The sequence below is a fragment of the Zalophus californianus genome, chromosome 5 (genome assembly GCF_009762305.2).
Source record: "Zalophus californianus isolate mZalCal1 chromosome 5, mZalCal1.pri.v2, whole genome shotgun sequence".
NCBI classification, from domain to species: Eukaryota; Metazoa; Chordata; class Mammalia; order Carnivora; family Otariidae; genus Zalophus; species Zalophus californianus.
This window is the reverse complement of record NC_045599.1, coordinates 84,968,216-84,990,124: the sequence shown is the minus strand read 5'-3', so window position 1 is coordinate 84,990,124 and position 21,909 is coordinate 84,968,216. Positions and strand designations below refer to the sequence as shown.

At 34.6% G+C, this 21,909-nt stretch overlaps 1 protein-coding gene across 8 annotated transcripts in view; it reads right to left on the bottom strand.

Moving 5' to 3' along the window:
* Nucleotides 1-21,909, bottom strand: part of FER (FER tyrosine kinase) — a 449,342-nt gene that overhangs the window by 283,804 nt on the left and 143,629 nt on the right. For all 8 annotated transcript variants that reach the window (XR_003522180.2, XM_027606296.2, XM_027606298.2 and 5 more), the window contains one exon: nucleotides 14,964-15,153. Coding sequence is in view for 7 of the 8 variants with exons in the window: in XM_027606296.2 (XP_027462097.2) it covers nucleotides 14,964-15,153 (190 nt within the window). In the remaining variant the exon portion in view is untranslated. The remainder of the gene's footprint in view (nucleotides 1-14,963; nucleotides 15,154-21,909) is intronic.

Genomic DNA, 21,909 nt, shown 5'->3' with positions numbered 1-21,909 from the left:
TGATTATAGTTACAGAAAAAGTCTATATAATTCTATTATGCACAAAGGGTGGACAAAAAGGAATCTCAGTAAGAGTTTTCATGGTGATTTGAATTTCATCTATGTCATCTAATCATGAGTGAACATGATAGAGTTATCTAGCAATTTTCTTTTCTAATAATACACCTGCACTGGAGACTAATAAATGGCAAAGACTATGAATATTTTATAAGTAATAAAACTGAAAAAGGCTCACCATATCAAAAAGTATAGATATCTGTAATAATTAAACACTGCTAACATAAGCTCTATCTAAATAAGTGACATAATTAATAGCAAGTTGAAGTAACTCTCTGTATAATGAAAGTCTATACTCATCCATACATTCTACCCTCAAATGCTATAATAAATTATGATATTTCAGATTTCTGTTTGGAGGGACTATGTTATTAAAGTAAATATCAAAATGCTCTACTTTAATATTTTCTTACTAAATACCATCCAAAAACCACTTGGTAGTCAATAATTTAGTTTTAATCAAATAACTACACAGAAACAAATTTTCTTAAAATATTATAATTTGGGGGGCGCCTGGGTGGCTCAGTCGGTTAAGTGTGCCTTCAGCTCAGGTCATGATTCCAGGGCCCTGGGATCGAGCCCCAAGTCAGGCTCCTTGCTCAGCAGGTAGTCTGCTTCTCTCTTTCTCTCAAATAAATAAAATCTTTAAAAAAAATTATAATTTGTCTCTTGACCTAAAACTTGAAAATACAAGAATGAATTTTACTAAGTATCTGAACCACAAATTGTATCCCTTGATAGGTACTACTGAACTATTTAAAGCAAAAATTTTGACACCCCTAAGTTAGCTAAGTTCAATAATATTTTTATTTTATTTTAAATTCATGTGTTCTCCTCTGCCATCTCCTTTTTCCTAGTCCCTTTCTCTTTCGACTATGACCCACCTCTTACTTCTGTATTTTCTATTGTCTCTCCTGTTCTTTATCGTTCATCTTCTTCATCTCTACGTATCTTTTTCCCTTCATCTGTTTCTGTTGTTCCTGTTCTCCTCTCACCAGATCTCTCTTTTTTCCTTTCTTGATTCTTCCTTAACAGACTTAGAGACAAAGGATGGGGAGAAAGAAAGTTCCTTCCAAAAGCAAATTTTAATTAGAAGAACCTGATTTATCCCCCAGTCAAAACCACAAAACACCTCTGTGGGATAAGAACAATGTTCTGGCTCCACGAAGACTGTATCTAATTGGAAAAAAGAAAAGAAAAAGGAACACAAACCATTTAAACTGGCAGAGTTTCAGTAGTTTCTGACTATTTGGAACATCTAAGATTCTAGTGACTCTTAGATTAATGAAACATCTCAAAAAACAACTAAAGCTTTTCTTACCAACTGGATCCCATTTGATTCTGCCTGACTTTCTACCTCTACCAGTCCAGTTCTTGGTACTTTGGCCACCGAAACCTACCACCTTTTATAATCTATACCCTACTTTACTTCAATTACCTCCCAAATTACCTGCCTACCCTACATCTCCTTGCACTTGCTAAGCCCATTTGCTTCCCCCTATAGCCCTTTCCCATTCCTGGCTATACTACAGAAGTCAATTCTCCTTCCCCAAATTTCAAGACCTTTTCCTTACCCTTCTCCTCTATTCTTTTTTCCACATACTTCTCTCAATCAAAATTTCTTCTGAAAAGGGAAGAGCCAGGTTTAGGCAAAATTGTGAAATAGACTCAATTCATCTTCGTCAATTTCTAACTTTGCTTTCCAACACCACACCCACTCAGGAGGCTGCCGATCTGTGTTAGAATTGCCAAGCTTGCACTACTTACTCGTAGAGTGACTCGTACTTTCTTCAGCTCTCCTAAGCCCCTGGTTGGAGGTACCTATTAATATCTCACAAAGCTTAATATGTTACTTTCCCAAGAGGCACTCAGAATTTAAAAGAACTGTTTAAGGCAACATCCTTTGTGCAACAGTCCTCAAACTTTTTTCAACCCAAGAGACCTGACAGATACTACACTTTCTCAGCAAACATTATAGTTAACCATGGCTTGTTAAGAAAAGAGAAAGAAAGGGAGAGAGGTATAAAGTTCAAGAAAAAAATATCATTATATGGGAAGGGAATGGGTGACAGAGAGATAAAAGGATGGCCTGTGTAATTTAAAAAGCAACCCCCCTCCTTCCACATAATTTTGAAAAGACCGCCATAAGCAGCCCAACATACAGATAAAAGCTAACACACAATACAGAGTTGAGCATGCCTTCATACTGATCACATGCTAAATCAGAATGAATTTTTTCTGAAAATTTTAGGTGGAGTATAAGATGCAGAAAGGAGGGTATAAATATCAAAAGTGTGCAGTTGATGAACTTTTCACAGATTGAAAAGATCCCTGTAACCAGAACACATATGAAACACAAGTCATGTTTGTACTCCAGAAGTCTGCTGTATGCCATTTAGTCACTCCACCAACCCAAGGTGTAACCACTATCAAGGGTAACCACTATCCTAACTTCTAATATCATTGATTAGCTTGGCCTCTTTTTGAATTCCACATAAATGGAATCACAAAATATGTAATGTCTGGTATCTTTCACTCAACATTATGTTTATAAGATTCATCCATACTGCTGTATGTAGTTGTAATATGTTCATTCTCATTACTACAAAATATTCCAACTGGTAAATATTCTATAATTTATCTATTCTACTGTTGACATTTGGCAGTTTTCAGTTTGAGGCTAATATAGTGTGCCCCTGTGAATATTCTTGTACATGTCTTTTGAGGAGTATATGTATTCATTTCTATTGAATCTATGCCCAGGAGTGGAGGTACTGGGATAAAGGGTATGCACATGTCTGTCTTTAGTAGGTAGTACAAAACAGTTTTCCAAAGTGGTTGTATCACTACACTAAGTATCTGAACCACTAAGATATTTTTGAGAACCAAGTGCATCCTGGCCCTGCTTAAACGACACAAAATGCTGAATTTTTTACTTTGTCTATCTAGAAGTGATAAATATGCTAGTTGAGGCTATTTCTCTGCATTCTTTCCTTCCCATCAGTGTTATAAAGACTTTATCACTTTCTAAAACATATTCTGGAATAATCTGTCCCTCTACATTAACTGAGTGGTGTTTTGTTCGGTTTGGTGCTTATATACCAGAATAAGTAGAGACAGAGCCCACCTCAACTAAATACTGCAATCTAACCACTGATGGTTTCATTTTGCAACATCAGGCATATTGAAGAGAAGTTTATTGAGCATCTACTCTTTGCCAGGTCATGTGTTAAACACCAGCAACTCTATATTATTGTAAGAGAAAATAATTTTAAGAGATGAGGTATTTATAATAACAGCATAAATGAATCCAGGGCATTTTCACTCTCAATGCTATAATCTACTGGCCTCTCAGACACTAGCCCCCATTTACTGAGGTCTTTGCAAGTGCCTTATGATTTAAGAAACTATAGTATAGGAGAAATGGAAGAATTGTATTCATTTATAAATAGAAAATTTTCACAGTTTTTTAAGATTTATTTTGAGAGAGAGCGTGCACACCTGTGAGTGAGTGGGGGGAAGGGTAGAGGGAGAGAATCCTTCAAGCAGACTCCCTGCTGAGCATGGAGCCTGAGATGGGGCTCCCTCATCCCACCATCCAGATCATGACATAAGTGGAAATCAAGAGTCAGATGCTCAACTGACTAAGCCACCGAGGCACCCCAGAAATTTTTAGCAACTTTATTATTCACGATTATTATGACAAATTAACCATGTAACTAAATATTTTTCTCCAGGTAATTAAATTTTCTTGTTTTCTCAAACAAAGTATCCGCATTAACCTACATTATAATAGTCCAAAATCTGTTATTGTTTTTTAATTTTTAATTAACATAGAATGAATGCCAGTTGATAGTGTGTCTACCAGTTAAGTAAACAGTTAATCTGGGGGGAAATACATAGGAAGAAAATCTAGTGTGTGAATAATAATGAAATTGTTGTTAATAAATTTAAATGTTTTATTACATTTAACCTTTTGTTGTGTGAACTTGCATAACTCAACTTCTCCGCCTTCATTTTTCATCTTTATCCTGACCGGTATTCCAGGATTCCCAATTTCCTTGGAAATGTAGATTTAGGAGTCATCATGTGTTGTTTAAAGAATGACAGAAGGGCGGGAAGCCCACAGATACTTGATTACAAAGAAAGGATTGAAAACCAAGGACTGAGGGCTAAAGCCTGAGGAATGTTAATGGTCTATTTCACCACAGCACTTAACTCTGATGTTTTCTTGTTAATCAGTTGTTTATTGCCTTCTTCTGCCTGCTAAATGTAGATCTATGAGTGCAGAGACTTAGTCTATTATCCCCAGTGGCTCCGAACATGATGCATAATATTCATAGAAGTTGGTTAATTGTGTTTAATAGGCAGAGAAGGGAAGAGAAAGTATGAGGACAAAGGTGGAAGAGACAGGAGAGAAAGAGAAATGCTGAAGACAGAGGAAAGAAAAGGAATAAAAACCAAATGCATACTAAGTACCCTCCTAACTTTGTCTGGAGCTCCATAACAAGCCTCTGCCTTTGCATTCATTCATTTAGTTCTGATAATGATCCTATGAGGTGCATATTACTAACCACATTTTACAGATGAAGAAACTGAGGTTGGGGGGAGGGGAGGTAAAAATTCACCTAAAGGCAAATAAACTCAGAATGATTTCACTCAAATTCCGTTTCTCCACCCTGCCCTGCTGCTACAAAGAGCCTTTAAATAATACTGAGAGAAAAGGGCAAAAGGAGTATGAAGAAAACCAGATTTCAACTGATAGAGTGAAGAGTAAGTAGTATTGCATAAATTTGCAAGAAGAGTTCTTTTTAAAAGTTAATATGAGTATTAAAACTGTTAATTGAATTTTCCATAACTGCAAACTTAAAAGAAAAATGTTTTTTCAGGCATGAATAAATAATCATAAAGTAGAATGGCGTTTAGGGATTTTTTTTCTTTCATTCACATTAAAGTATAAAAGAAAACTGGCATTAAAACGTGATTGTAAGTGATATTTTTATAAAAATTGCTTGTGCTCAAGTTTAAACACAAACTTCAATGGTGTAGGAGAAGAAAAAAGTGAGCTTCAAGTAAAGTAATAACACTAAAATTTTTCTTCAAAAAATGTAGGTGGTCAACCCTACTGATGTCACCAATACGTAAGTCATAAGTTAGTAACATGAGCTTTCATTTAAAAAAATATTTTGTAATCTATTGTGGACAAAAGACAACAATACTTTAATATCCCAAACAAGTTTATCATCTAAAAATGAATAGCTTACATTTTTAAAAGAAAAGATTTATGCTTAATGAAAAATAATATCAAGACTAAGGAATAAAGACTAGCATAGAAATAAGCACAAACATTAAATCATCATTTCTGGGATAATCAAATAATCAAATACCATCTATTAAAAAGAACAGTGATTTGCTAAGTGGCAAAGACTATTCTATGTGCTTGGAATGTGTAAACTTAACCATTTCTCATGATGAACCCAAGAGTAGGTAAAGCTGTAATTCCCATTTTACACATTGGGAAATGAGGGGAGGGAAAAGTCCCTAACACCACACACTTACTAAGTGGTGAGCAGGGATACAAACCCAAGCAGCCTGGCTCTGCAGCTGGAGAGCCCTCTACAGTGATGGTTCTCTTGCAATCACACAGTAGTCATTATCTCAAAACTTTGTCACCCTGTTAAAATATCACTGCCATAATTCTTTATAAAGTGAGAAATATTTGATAGAAACCAATTTTAACATTTCAACTATTTTTTAAAAACTGAGTGGCATCAATTATAACCTGCCAAAAGATATTTTGAAATTCTGAACCTATTCATTTCCTCTATAATCATTTGCTCAGTGTGTATCTAGGTACCGCTAGGCACCTAAATTTTTTGAAATGTTTTAACACATGGATACTTTATAAAAGTCAAAATGCAGTCAACTTTCCATTAATTTTTTTTTAAATATTTATTTATTTGACAGAGAGAGACAGCTAGAGAGGGAACACAAGCAGCGGGAGTGGGAGAGGGAGAGAGAAGCAGGCTCCCTGTTGTGGAACTCGATCCGAGGACCCCAGGATCATGACCTGAGCCAAAGCAGATACGCTTAATGACTGAGCCACCCAGGTGCCCAACTTTCCATTAATTATTAATCAATTACTTCTGCTCCATCTCCCCCCACCAAACCCTATGGAAAGGTCTAAATCTATTTTATCTTTGATCCACCCTTCTAAAAACCCCCATACATAATATTCCATGTACTAAGTAATCGTAAAACACTTGATGAATTCCAAATGACTGAATCTGAGTGTTTAATTCTTTTATTTGTATTAATCATAGTAGATATTTAATTCTTGCCTAACTTTCTCCTTTTATTAGATCCTTTTAGGGCTAATTAACCCCTGGCCATTAGTTTGTGCTAAGATATTAAGAAATTCATAATTTAAAGTATAAGTTTGAAATATATATACACATGTTTATAACATATGAACATATTTAAGTGAAAATGAAAAGCAGTATTTCATTTGTGCTATGTATATACACATATATATACATACACATATATATTTAATGAAAAAGTTACTTTTCTTTAATTATATATACACTGCATATGCATATGAGCACAGACAATAGTTAAAATATAAATTGAAAACATTTTGAAATTTTAAGGGTTCTTTCCTGATAGAAGATACTACAGCCTAACGCAAAAGAACATCACCAGCACCATCCACTAATTGGCCCATGATATGAAATGACTTCATTTGTATGAACCAAAGAAAAATGAATATTTAAAGGAATCTTTTTTTTAACTGAAATATAATTGAGATAAGACATTATATTAGTTTTAGGTGTGATCTGATATTTGCATATAGTGGAATAATCACAGTAAGTCTAGTTAACATCTATCATCAAACATAGAAAATTTTTTTCTCATACTGAGAACTTTTAAGATCTACTCTCTTAGCAAATTTCAAATACATACTAGAGTATTACTAAATATAGTCACCATGCTGTACATTATATACCCAGGACTTACGTATTTTGTAACTGGAAGTTTGTAACTTTTGACCACCTTCACCCATTTGCCCACTTCCCAACCTGGTCTCTGGCAACCACCAATCTGTTCTCTATAAGTATGAGCTCATTTTTTTTTTTTTAAGATTCCACAGATACCATACTGTATTCATCTTTGTCTTACTTATTTCATTTAGCATATAATTCCTCAAGGTCTATCCATGTCATCACAAATGGAAAGATTTCATTCTCTCTTATGAGGAACAATACTCCATTGTATGTATGTATATGTGTATATATATATATATATATATATATATATATATATATATACACACCACATCTTTATATTTAATCCACTGATGGACACCTAGGTTGTTTCCATATCTTGGCTGTTATAAACAATGCTGCTACGAACATGGGTCTTTTCAGGTTAGTATTTTTGTTTTCTTCAGATGAATACCCAGAAATGGAATTGTTGGATTATATGGTATTTCTATTTTTAATGTTTTGAGAAACCTCCATGTTGTTTTCCACAGTGGCTGTACCGGTTTGCATTCCCACCAACAGTGCACAAGGGTTCCCTTTCCTCCACTTCCTCACCAACAATTGTTCTTTCTTGTCTTTGTAATAATAGCCATTCTAACAGGCATGAGGTTTTGATTGGCATTTCATTCTGGTTCTTTTGGATTGGCATCTCATTCTGGTTTTGATTGGCATTTTCCTGATCATTAGTGATGTTAAGGAATCTTGACTTGAGTCATTTGGAAAAGCCAAGTCTTTTGTAACCTAATCATAATCATCTCTTAACTTCTTTGTTTTATATATTAGAAATTTATAAACTAAATAAACATAAAGCATAACATATAGTTATATACTTCAGGTATCAGATCCTAGGATAATTTAATAATATTAACGGCCTACAAAGCCATTGAAAGTTCAGCATGATAAAATTCATGCCATAGGAAAGCTAGAAGAAAAATTTATTAATCTACAAAACTGATATATTAATTCAATATTAATATAATAGTTAACATCTATAACACATTGTTATCAGGTTTAAAAACTTTTAAACTATTTTGAGAGTAAAATCTAAACCTATAAAGCTGCACAAAACCTTCTAAAATGTGTCTCACACATAAACTCCTTTTATACACATAGTAGTATTATAAGGATTTTACCAAAGCTGTCTTTATAATAACAAAAGGTTGAAAACTATGTAAATATGTCACTCCTTTGCTCAGAATCTTCAGTGGTTTCTAATTTCTCTAACAGTTAGCATCAAAGTCTTAACAATAATCTGCCTGACTATATGATCTAAATGCCTATTACTTCTCTGACCCCATCTCTTATTTATTCTCTCTCACTCTCTTCTGGAATATTCTCATTTCAGGCAGTCTCAACATTTGCTCCCTTAGTTCTTTCAGATCTTTGTATAAATGCCACTTTATCAGTGAAGACTCACTTGACAACCCTATATGTAAAAACACCTCCCATCACCTTTTTTCTCCCACCTTGATTTATTTTTCTCCAAAGAACTTATAACCACTTGACATATATATAACTATATGTTTAATATTTAATATATTTACCATTTAATATATATATTTAACTGTTTGTCTGTCTGTACCCACATAGAGTGAAAGGTCCAAGAGAACAGAAAAAAAATTATGTTTATTTTGTGCACTACTACATCCCCCAAATCTAAAATGATACCACGACACCGGACAATAAATATTTGTTGACTGAACAAATGGGAAAAAAAGGAAGCAACTGTATATGCACTATAATGAAATTATACCTAAAACATATTAAGTTAAAAAGTAAGGTAAAGAACAATATTGTTTTTTTTAATTTTTTTTAAAGATTTTATTTATTTATTCACGAGAGACAGAGGAGGAGAGAGAGAGAGGGAGAGAGAGAGAGAGAGAAGCAGAGGGAGAAGCAGGCTCCCAAGGAGCAGGGAGCCCAATGCGGGACTCGATCCCAGGACCCTGGGATCATGACCTGAGCCGAAGGCAGACGCTTAACCCTCTGAGCCACCCAGGCCCCCCAGAACAATATTGTTGTATGCACTACCATTTGTGTAAGAGGAGGAGGCATATAATGAACATTTATGTTTTTATCTGCATACAATGCTTCTGGAAGGTTACCTCTGAGGTAGGAAATGGGGAGACTAAGAAAGGGACATGTAGACTCCTGTATTTGTACATATACTACCTATCCAGAGAAATTAATTAAGGTTTTGCCTTTATAAATAAGAAATACATAAGATAATCCTGCAGAAAAATCTACAATCTATACTTAATTCAATGAGTACTAATTAATTACATGGGAACTAAGGGGTATTATTAGAAAACACTGAAATGAAATCTATGTATTTCACTAATATATCACACACATTCTCTCATGTCAGAGTCATAAAAATCCCATCAGGCAAGGTGGATATATATTCATTCCTTCTTTCTACAGAAAGGAAAACTCAGAAACGTTAAGGAACTTGACTATGATTACAAAGCAGAGGCAAAGCTCAATTCCAGTGTCCCGATTTTTTGCCTGGTACTTTTCTCAATGTACTTGATGAGCAAGGCTTCAAATTAACATTGATCTTATGTATTGAAAAAAAGTGTACCTGAAGATGGAAAGAGATAAAGCTTCAATGATGTATCAATCTCAGTTGATATCAGTCCATTTTAGAGTTTAACTATAAAAGTGAAAATCCATCAGACACTTCTATAAAATGGAATACTACTGAGTCATAATGACAGTCAACAAACCAGATATTTTGTTGGTTGCAAATATAACAAAACAGGATTTTATTGATAGTGCTGTTCAACTAAGCAGAACTTAATAAGATTTTCAGAGAAGATAAATATATGTTGCACATTAATCTAGCAAAAGAGTTTAAAAATGTGCAATTTCAGAAACATCAAAGTAAAGGCAATTATCTTACAGAATAGCTAACCATATTTAAAAAGAACACATTATAAAGAGCCATCAATTCTAGATATATCTGACATAGAAGAAAGATTCTTTCAACAAAAATTATTATACTTGGTGCTCAGCACATGCTATTATAAAGTAAAACAACTAGATTACTCTGGAGTGAAAAGGAAGTCCAATTCAACAGATACTGATCGAAAACTTACCTTCTTACAACTAGACAACTATAAACAAACATGAAGGAAAGTGATGCAAATTAATTAATTTCAAAAAAAAGAAAATCAATGTTACTCAGGGATTAGAAAATTCTGGTATTTCCATCATTATCCAAGGACAGCCAACAAAGAGTGCACCTTCCTAATAAGCTCCAAAAGGCAGATTCTTCTGCCCTGCAGAGCTAGAATTAAAGAATAAAATAAAATAATCCTTGGGTTTATAGAACATTTAAACAACTCAAAATGCCTTCAAAATTATCAGCACATTTAATCTGCAAACAACCCAATCTGATAAGAAAGATTTATCTTCTAATTCAGTATTTACCAAGGTATGTTCCATTGCACTGTGGTCCCTTCAGGACACTCTTTGAAAAGGAATTGGATCAGTATTTTCAGAGACACTGCAGTTCATGTGATATTTCCCCTCCTAGGCATTGGCTATGAGAAGTTTAGAAAATTCCAGCAGTCAGTACAAAGGTTTCTTTTGTCTTAATCCAGCATGTCCCAGATTCTGGAACTCATTTCTCCTCAGAACACTTTGAGGACACCAAATTCTTTTGATTTTCTACTAGCTCACTGGTCCCTCCTTGGCCTCCCACTTGATCCTCCTCTTCCAGATCACCTAACTTGAAGTTCCCCAGAGTTCAGTCCTTGTTTCTCTTTTCCTCTCTATTCTCTCTCACTTGGTGACCACCTATAGTCAAATGATTTGAAATACCATCTGATATCTACAACTCAAATTTCTATCTCCAGTCCAAATCATACTCCTGAACTCGTGGCCCAAATACCAAATTTTGACAAAGACTTATTTTTTTAGAAAGACAAACTGAAGTCTTGCTCTTTCTCTTCAAAGCTGATCTACATATAACCTTTCCACTCAAAACAATTTCATTCCTCTAGTTCTCCTGCTAAAAATGTTAAAATCATCCTTGACTATTCTCTCTCATACCTCACATTTAATCCATAGGAAATCTCCTGTGGTCAACCTTCAAAATATATCCAGAAGCAAAACTCTTCTTGCTACTTCCCCTGCTGTGACCATCCTTGCTCAAACTGTAATCTTCCATAATGTGGGTTACTGCAATAATCTCATTCTTCCATCCTTGTTCCCCTTAAGTAATTCTCCACATAGTTGCCACAGTAATCCATTTAAATAAAAAGTCAAAGCATATCATTCCTCTGTTACTACTCTCCAACCCAGTGCCTCCCCACTTTACTCAGAGAAAAGCCATAATCCTTAATTACGGTCCACAAAGACCCAAGATCTGTTCTCTAAAGACTTCTCCAATCTCATTTCCTATAGTCTCACCTTCCCCTCCACTCAGACTTCCTTAATCACACCTTGATTAGTTCAACGTGCTCCTACACTATAGCCTTTGCAACAGGTGCAACCTCTAACTGAAATGCTCTTTCCCCAGAAATTAAGGGATTTAGTAGCTCCTTGTACCAGTCTTTGTTCAAATGTCAACTTCCCGATGATGCTTATCCTGACTTGGATTTAAATTGTGTCCCAACCTCTAGACACCCAACCCTCCCTCTACCCTGCTCTGATTCTATTCCTTGGCATTTATCATCTTCTAATATAATATATAATTTACTACTTTTTTATTAACTGCCACTCACCACAGATTGTAATCTCTGAGAAGGTGTTTTTTTTATTAGTTTTATCTCAATCATCTAGAAATGTGCTTGACACATAGTAGGTGCTCAATAAATATTTTTTGAATGAATAAATGAAACATACTTATGCCCAGACAATAGAAAATTACTGTGTAATATTTAATATTCATCATTTTCTCCTTGATATTTTGACCAAAATTAGACCTAGGTTTAAAAAAGACAACATTAGGAGGATGACTTCTCCTGACAGAGATGATTATATTATCTGCCTCCACAATTTTTTTTTAGATTTCTATAAATTAATAGATGGCCTTTCATTCTTACTGAATTACATAGCCAAAATAAACATCAATGCATCTAAGAACCTGACTTTACAATCCTAACTCTGATTACACTTTTGAATCACCTTAAAATTTTTATAAGAACACAAGAAAATAAAATTAAAAAAAAAAAGAATCTATGGCCCGTCTTAGTGATACAGTTCCTCAAGGCACTCTTCCACAAAAGCATTCACCACTGAAGAGTAAGAGTGCTAATTCACACTGCTATTAATTAGGATCACAGAAAATAGTTAACTGTTTCTCTTATTCTTAAATAATATTTAGGTCAAGTTTTCATGATTTTCCATGATATCATAACTGAATTTTTAGTTCTTCCAATTCTGACATATTCAACTAAATTTTCCTTGTAAAAAATTTTTTAGACACTTGTAAGGATGGAATTTATAAAAAAGAAATACCAATAAAACTACTTAAGTTAATTTCAGGTTTTTCTTGTAATGCTATTCATAAAACAATGCTTAAATAGTCATTTGGGAAAAAACTATTTAAAGTTTTAATATTTTTACTGATTTTTAATAAATTAAAAAGTAATATTCTTATTAATTGAAAAGACTGAATTAGGCAAAAACTTCACAGATATATGTGAGAGTATTGTAAGTTTTAAAAACACTGTATGGCAGGTATTTTTACTTGTTTTATAAAACATACTGTAAAATCTCATTAATTGGCATCAATTTGGGAAATGCCCTATTGATTTATAAAATGCTATTTTATTACTTTAAACTACATATATTATGGCATTCCATTGTAAATTCCTTAAAGACTTATTAAGGCATTGCCTCAATGAATAGATAAGATATATTTATAATTGGGGTGCCTGGGTGGCTCAGTTGGTTAAGCGACTGCCTTCGGTTCAGGTCATGATCCTGGAGTCCCGGGATCAAGTCCCACATCGGGCTCCCTGCTCGGCAGGGAGTCTGCTTCTCCCTCTGACCCTCCCCCCTCTCATGCTCTCTCTCTCTCTCATTCTCTCTCTCAAATAAATAAATAAAATCTTTAAAAAAAAAGATATATTTATAATTAACTTTTCAACTATTTAAAATAAATTGAATAAAATGAAGTGACATCACTCTAAAACTTTCCAAAGTGTTATTCACCATCACATAATAATGGGTACAAGAGAAAGTTTAAAAGTGCCAGAAAGCAGTCTGTTCTCATAAGGTGTACTATACAATCTCTCTGAAACATTATTTATTCATTTGTTGAAAAAGTTTTTCTTCAGTGATTATGAAAGATAAAATTGCAAATGATCACAAGTTTTTAATGAAATAAGAACTGATGAACTGTTATATTTTAACTTTCAAATTCTAGTTTTTAGTCATAGTTACCAAATGAGGATATGCTGTCATCTAGTGACTTGGGTATCTTGTTCTGTCATAATAATAATGACAATATGGGTCATCTGCACACAAAATTAATTAAAATAAACTAGACAGCCAGTTCTAAAACTATCTGCCACTGAATCAAGCTATGAAGTAACCAATTTCACACCCACATGGAAATAAGGAAGTATTATAAACTACACTCGGGGTACAAAAGATTTACTAGCTAAGGTTTTTAAAACCCAAGTAAAAGAATAAACTTCAGAAGTTCCTCTGAAAAAATGCATATACCAGATAGTTATTAAGAATCAAGAAAGGGCCCATGGTACATATAGGAAAATCCTTATTATCTGGTAGGACAGAAAAGGAGTAATTTAAATACTTCATAATCATTTCCACATTTATCACATTTTCAAATACTGCCTTTTTTTTTCCTATGGAGACATCTGAATAAGTTTAACAATCAAATTGTACTACTTAGAACCACATAAACTAAAAATGACTAAAATATCAGCTAAAGCATCATTAACTATGATAGTTCTACTTATGGACTACATTCAGCTACTCACAGAAAAAGGCAAGGACAGAGCTTGGGCTTTTTTAACCTTGGCACTACTGATATTTTGGGTACAATACTTTTTTGTTGGGAGTGTGAAGGCAGGGGCTGTCCTGTGCATTATAGGATGCTTAGAAGCATCAGTGGCCTACCCATCAGATACTACTATAGTACCCACTAACTGTAACAACCAAAAATATCTGGAGATATTGCCAGATGTCCCCTGGGGGGCAAAACTGCCGCCTTGGTGAGAACCACCAACTTAAGATGGAAGGAAGGAAGGAAAAAGGGAAAGAAAGGAGGTGGGGAAGGAGAAAGGGTAGGGAAGGGAAAGGGAACGTATTTATATTAGGCATTCTTAAACAGCTAATGAAACTATATAAAATGAAGTTGAATTTCTAGTTGGTGAATTTGAATGCGTTTATTGTAGTTTAAGAATATTCATAAGAAAAAATCTATTTTTAAACAAAATCAATGTTTGTGAGATCAAACAAAAAACACATCATCAGTCTCAGGTGAGTAAGATTCTACTGTTCTTAAGAAGAAAATAATAATAAATAGCTTTCTCCTTATTTCTTACTTCTATCTTAAGAATAACACCTTACCTTCCTACTGTCTCCCAGCAATAAAAATATTGCAGTCTTTCATTCAGTTTTGAAAGCAAGAGAAGAGCTTTTTCCTCTGACTCTACAGAGGAAAGACTCCTCACTCAGGAACCAGGTGGTTCCTGAAGTCTTCTCCAGGTGACCCTGAGGTGACTGACAAGTCTACTTTGCATTTACAGACAAGTTTAATAGGACCTGCATATTAACAAGAGTAATCATTTGTCACAGCAAAAGAATTAATTTTTGTATTCACTTATTACCTAGATACTACTCTTTTAAGTTTCTCTTGATTACTTTCTGGCTTACCATAGATGTAACTGATCGTGCATCTTCTTCATAATTTACTACTGGAGGTGGCTCTTTCCCATCATTTTCTTGTACTTTTTCCTCTAGTAATTCTTTCTGTGCCGTAAACTTTGCCTCAGTGCATCTCAGCTGCTGGACTGACTGCTTCAGCTCTTCAAGTGTCTGCTTTTGGCTTAGCAGAAGCACAATACTGAAAGACAACACATTAAACATAAATTATTTCAACTTCTTTAAGAAATAAGATTTTAAAGGAAACTACATAGGTATATTATGCTTCTGTTTTATTTTCATCTTTGTAACAGCTCTTCAGAATCATTATATTGTAAAACTAAACAGCTTTCAAGTCATCACAAAAGTTACTAAATGTTAGCATTAACAAAATGGAAGGAAAAAAACAACAACAAAATGGAAGGAAATACTTGGAAGCAAAAAACAAATTCAGGATGCTTTCAAATATAGTATAATCTATGGCATTCATTTTATTCTACAGCTAAGCCATCTACCTCACACAGGAAAGACACTTGGGCTGAGAGGTGTGGAACCTAAAATGAAGTAATATGACTGAAGCAGAATCTCAATTTATTTCAAATCTCAAATGGAATATAGTTGAAGTCAGATTTGTGCCTCGGGAAAAATAAATCAAATAAAAGTGACAACCTGGGACAAAGCTGTATTTGTTTTGCAAGGGGTATGTTTTTAGAATTGGTGAAAACTGTTCTAAGGACTGAGGCCTGAGCTGTCACTGAGGAAATGAGCACAACACAAGTCCCCAGCTCTTTCCAATACCACCACTACAAAGATAATTGACTTCACGATTTCTTCTTTAGAGAACTACATAGGCTACATGTCGCCTTATTGCGACCTTTTATCCCTTGAAATCTGCTCTAAAGGGAATTTCAAACTAATTCAACCACATTAGAGCCACAAGAAAACAGGTAGTGGTGGCAAGGAATACCTTCTGGAAACACTGTCATACATGGTATATTAATATATTAAAGAACTGTGCCATGTACCATTGAAAATAGTTTATTAATATGTAAGCAACAATAGATTGTCAATAGGGGAAAACTTCAAAACTGGAGAATAAGATCAGAAAATGTTACCTCCTTAAATTGGAACTTACATGGATTAATATTACTGGAATAAGTAATCATAGGCAGAAGGAATGCCCACTAAGAGAGACTTGTTTACGAATATGATGCTGATCAATATTTTGAAAACTCAATTCCAATCAAATTGAGCAGGGTACAACTTCAGTGAATGAAAGCTATAATTTCCTCACTATACTGCAATGAGTTTCAGGTGAGTATCCTAACAAAAAGAGAACTCAGATAGAAAACTGAGTGAAATTTGGGAAAAGTAGAACTAATGAGTAAGATTATTTTTACCAGAAACCTAGCAATGTTCAAAAGACAAACCCCTCTAACCAGTGGAGTTCACAGCAAAAGTAATGAAGAAGGATATAACAAACTGTCAGAGCTCATTAACACTCCCCAAGTAAAATCATCATGTCACAACGGAAAGAGTGTAATTATACTGAATGAGAACAGATTCAACTTAATGACTTAATCACGTTGTTTTTCTCATCTTCAGTTTTAGCACTGGAAAAATGGATAATATACCAAATTGTCAGGGTTGTTCTGAATACAACAAGATAATACTTGAAAAACTGTTAGCATGGTACCTACCATAAACTAAGGATTCAGTAAATAGTAATAATCATTTATATCACCATCACTCAACAATCTGTGACCTGTGTTCTAAATCCACACAGATTTCCTGATAAATTCATGCTGGTTTGCATAGTAGATAGTGAGTCTTTTTTCATAATAAATTGGTTACATATTTTTTTCTCTGTGAATCTCTTCAGAGAAAGTTGATTTTTAAAACAACCGCTCTTGTGACCATAAATTCATGAGGACTGGGCTCTGGAAGAGATTACACCCATATGAACCTAAAGCTTCTTGAGGGTTCCTTCTTTGCATCTCCTAGCTACCAAAAGAATCACATAACAAGAGGATAAGGAACAACTTAAAATGTACAAGATACAATGGTAAAAACACGTGTTCATGTACATCTGCAGGATGAGTCCAAAAAGAGTGTGAATGATTTCACAAATGTGGACCAATTAATAGGGAAGTATACTTGAAAACACTAACACTCTAAAACCATTACTGCTACCATTAGCTTTTTGTAAATAGATTTCATAAATAGGGAAAAATGCAAAATAAAATACTGATAATCAAAAGAATGAAAATAAACTATAAAATTAAAATATGGAATGACAAATAAGGAACAATTATAAAAAAGTAAATATTAACTGAACAGCTGAACAAAATTCAAAGAAATACATTTATAGGAGTGAAACACATACATGTTATTATTTCTTCAACTGTATAGCAGGCCCCCAAAGATGACTACATCCTTCTCCCCAGAACCTGTGCATATGTTACCTTACAGAGCAAAAGGGAGTTTTAGAAGTTAAGGACACTGGAATGGGGAAGTTATTTTAGATGATCCAGGTGAGCGCAATATTCATAAGAATCTGATAAGAGGAAAGTAAAAGGGATGATGTTAGAGAAGGCAATGTGACAAGAAAAAAAGGGAAGAAAGGCATTTGATGTGGGGCCAAGAGCCAAGAAATGAGGAAAGTCTCTAGAAGCTGGAAAAACAGAAAAAGTAGATTCCCCCCAAGAGCCTCCAGAAGAAATTAGTCTCATCAATAACTTGCTTTTAGGGCCATAAGATTCATTTCCAACATCTGATTTCCAGAAATATATGAGAATAAATTGGTGTTGTTTGAAGTTACCAAGTCTGTGGCAATTTGTTATAGCACGAAAAGAACACAAACCCTAAGAGAAATGATACCTATTTTTGGTCCATTTTAAATGGCAAAACTAGAAGGACTGTTACATGGCTGTGCAGTAGTCAGTAACAAATAGAATATAGACTTAGGAGAAAAATATTAAAGAGTTAGAAGTATTATTCAGCCAGGAAAAAAAAAGACTGTGTTACATGAAGGATGTGAATAAATTAATTTTAGCTTCATTCAATACTAAACAAATTTTTTGAAGGATTAAACCATTATAGAAAGTTAGAATTAAAAAAAAAAAACTTAAATAGAAATATCAGACAATCCAGTAATTCCACTTCTGGGTATTTATCCAAAAAAAACAAAAACACTAATACGAAAAGATATCTGCATCCCTATGTTCACGCAGCATTATTTACAACAGTCAAGATAAAGATGCAACCTAAGTGTCTATCAATAATGAATGGATAAAGATGATGTGGTGTGGTGTGATACAGATTATTCATATATATAAAATATAAATATATTTAAATAATACAAATCCACATAATGAAATATTACTCAGCCATAAAAAAAGAATGAAACCTTGCCACTTGTGACAATATGGATGGACCTAGAGGGTATTATGCTAAGTAAATAAGTCAGACAGAGAAAAACAAATACCATTTCACTTACATGTACTCTAAAAAACAAAACAAAACAAAACAGAAACAAACTCATAAACTGGTGGTTGCCAGAGGAGAGGGGTAGGGGGATGGGCAAAATATGGAAAGGGAATCAAAAGGTACAAACTTCTGGTTATAAAACAAATCAGTCACAAAGATATAAAGTACAGCATAGGAAATATTAGTCAATAATATAATAATTTTGCTGGTGACAGTAACTAGATATGTCATAGTGATCATTTGTAATATATACAAATGTCAAATCATTATGTTGTACACATAAAACTAATATAATATCGTATACAAACTATAGTTCAATAAAATAATAAATTAATAAATTAAAAGATTTTAAGTCATATGTAGTTTAGAGAAAAAGCTCTATTTTTATTTTTTTTAAAGATTTTATTTATTTGAGGGGGGGAGACAAAGAGAGAGTGGGGGGGAGGGGCAGAAGGAGAGGGAGAAGCAGGCTCCCCACTGAGCAGGGAGCCCAACTCGAGGCACAATCCCAGGACTCTGAGATCATGACCTGAGCCAAAGGCAGATGTTTAACCAACTTAGCCACCCAGGCTCCCCGAAAAAGCTCTATTTTTAAATATGACTTCTCATGATATTTACAATCTCTATATTACTACTATTTCACCTTTATTTTACTCCAGATAATAAATGGGGTCTTACAAAATGATCAACATAAAGGAGAAAAGTATTTTCAACAAATGGTGCTGGCACAAGTGGACATCCAAATGCAAAAAAATGAATAAAAAAGACTTTATACCATTCATAAAAATTAACTCAAAAGGGATCACAGACCTAAATGCAAAACATAAACTATAAAACTCCTAGAGAATACACAGGAGAAAACCTAGATGACCTTGGGTATGGTGACAGCTTTTTAGATATAACACTAAAGGCACAATCTGTGAAAGAAATATTTTATAAACTGGACTGTACTGAAATTAAAAACTTTTGCTCTCTGAAAGACAATGTCAAGAGAAGAATAAGATAAGTCATACACTGGGAGAAAACATTTGAAAAACACACATCTGATAAAGGACTGTTATCCAAAACATAAAAAGATCTCTTAAATGTCAACAATAAGAAAAACAACCTGATTTAAATATTGTCAAAGACCTTAACAGACATTTCACCAAAGGAGATATACTGATGGAAAATAAGTACATGAAAAGATGCCCCATATCATATGTCTTCAGTGAAATGCAAAGTAAAACAACAATGAGATACCACTACACACTTATGAGACGGCCAAACTCCAGAACACTGACAACATCAAATGCTGACAAGGCTGTGGAGCAACAGGAACTCTCATTCATTGCTGATGGGAATACAAAATGGTGCAGCCACTTTAAAAGACAGTTTGGCAATTACTTACCAAAAAACTAAAGATACTCCTACCATAAGATCAAGCAATCACACTCCTTAGTATTTGGTCAAAGGAATTGAAAGCTTATATCCACACAAAAGCCTGCACACAGATGTTTATATAACAGCTTTATTCATAATTGCCAAAACTTGGAAGCAACCAAGATGTCCTTTAGGAGGTGAATGGAAAAATAAACTATGGTTTATCCAGACAATGGAATATTATTCAGTCCTCAAATGAGCTACCAAGCCACAAAAAGACATGGAGGAAAATTAACTGCATATTATTAAGTCAAAGAAACCAATGTGAAAAGGCTACAGCATGTCTGATTCTAAATACATGACATTCTGGAAAAAGCAAAGCTATGGAGATAATAAGATCAGCAGTTGACAACAGTTGAGGATGGGGGCTGGAGGATAAATAACTAGAGATTTATTTATTTGAGAGAGAGAGCACGCATGTGCATGAGCGGGGGGTGGGGGCAGAGGGAGAGAGAGAACCTCAAGCAGACTCCCTGCTGAGCAGGGAGCCCAACATGGGGCTCAATCCCAGGACCCTGAGATCATGACCTGAGCCAAAATTGAGAGTCAGCCACTTAACCAAATGAGACACCCAGGAGCCCCTAGAATGAAATGTAATTTAAACTAAGGACTTTGGGTGATAATGATGTGTCATTGTAACTTCATCAACTGTAACAAATGTTAACACTCTGGTGGGGGATATTGATAATGGGGGAGGATATGCATGTGTCAGGGCAGGGATATATGGAAAATCTCTGAACCTTCCCCTCAATTTTGCTGTGAAACTTAAACTATTCTAAAAAATAAAGTCTTTTTTTTTTTAAAGATTTTATTGATTTATTTGAGAGAGAGAGAGAGAAACAGCATGAGAGGGGAGAGGGTCAGAGGGAGAAGCAGGCTCCCTGCTGAGCCAGGAGCCCGATGTGGGACTCGATCCCAGGACTCCAGGATCATGACCCGAGCCGAAGGCAGTCGCCTAACCAACTGAGCCACCCAGGCACCCTAAAAAATAAAGTCTTAATATAAAAAAAAAGAGGTATCTGTACACATTTATGAGAATGGCTCAAATAAAATATGGTGACCACACCAAATCCTGGCAAGGATGAGGAGAAACTGATCACTCATGCATTGCTGGTAGGAAACCTCATGGTTACCCAGAGAAATTAAAACATGTTCACACAAAAACCCTTACATGAATGTTTGAAGCATCTTTATTTGTAATAGCCAAAAAATGGAAACAAACCAGATGTTCTTCAAAGGGTGAATGATGAGACCAAATATCCATACTGTTATGGGTTAAATTGTATCCTCTAAAAAGATATGTTCAAATCCTAACCCTAAGAACGTCAGAATGTGACCTTATTTGGAAATGGGGTTGTTGCAGATGTAATTAATTAAGATGAGGTCATACTGGAGTGGATGGGCCTTTAATTTCTATGAGTCGTGCGTGTCCTTGTAAGAAGAAACTCTGTATACTGAGAAGAGTATCCAGAACACTGTACAAAGATGGAGGCAGAGATTGAAGTGATGCCTCTATAAACCAAGGAATGCCTAGGTTTGCCAGCCATTAGAGAAGTTAGAAGGGAGGCACGGAACAGATTCTCCCTCAGAGCCATCAGAAGAAACCAGCCTGCCAACACTTCATTTCAGACTTTTGGTCTCCAGAACTATGAGGGAATAAATTCATTTTTTAAGCCACCAGGTTTGCAGTACTTTGTTATGGCTGCCCTAGGAAACTAACACCACACCATGGAATACTACTTAACAATAAAAAGGAATGAAAGTACCTGGATGAATTACAATGAATGTAAAAAGCCAATCTAAGAGATTGCATACAGTGTGATTCCATTTACATAACATTCTTCAAAAGACAAAATTGTAGAAATGGAGAACATACTAACAGTTGCCAGGAGTTAGGTAAAGGGTGTGAGATAGAAGGCAGTGTAGCTATAAAACTACATCATGAGGGACCCTTGCAATGATGGAAATGTTCTGTACCATTATTGTGTCAATGTCAATATCTGGATTATAATATTATATCATAGTTCTGCAAGATGCTACCACTGCG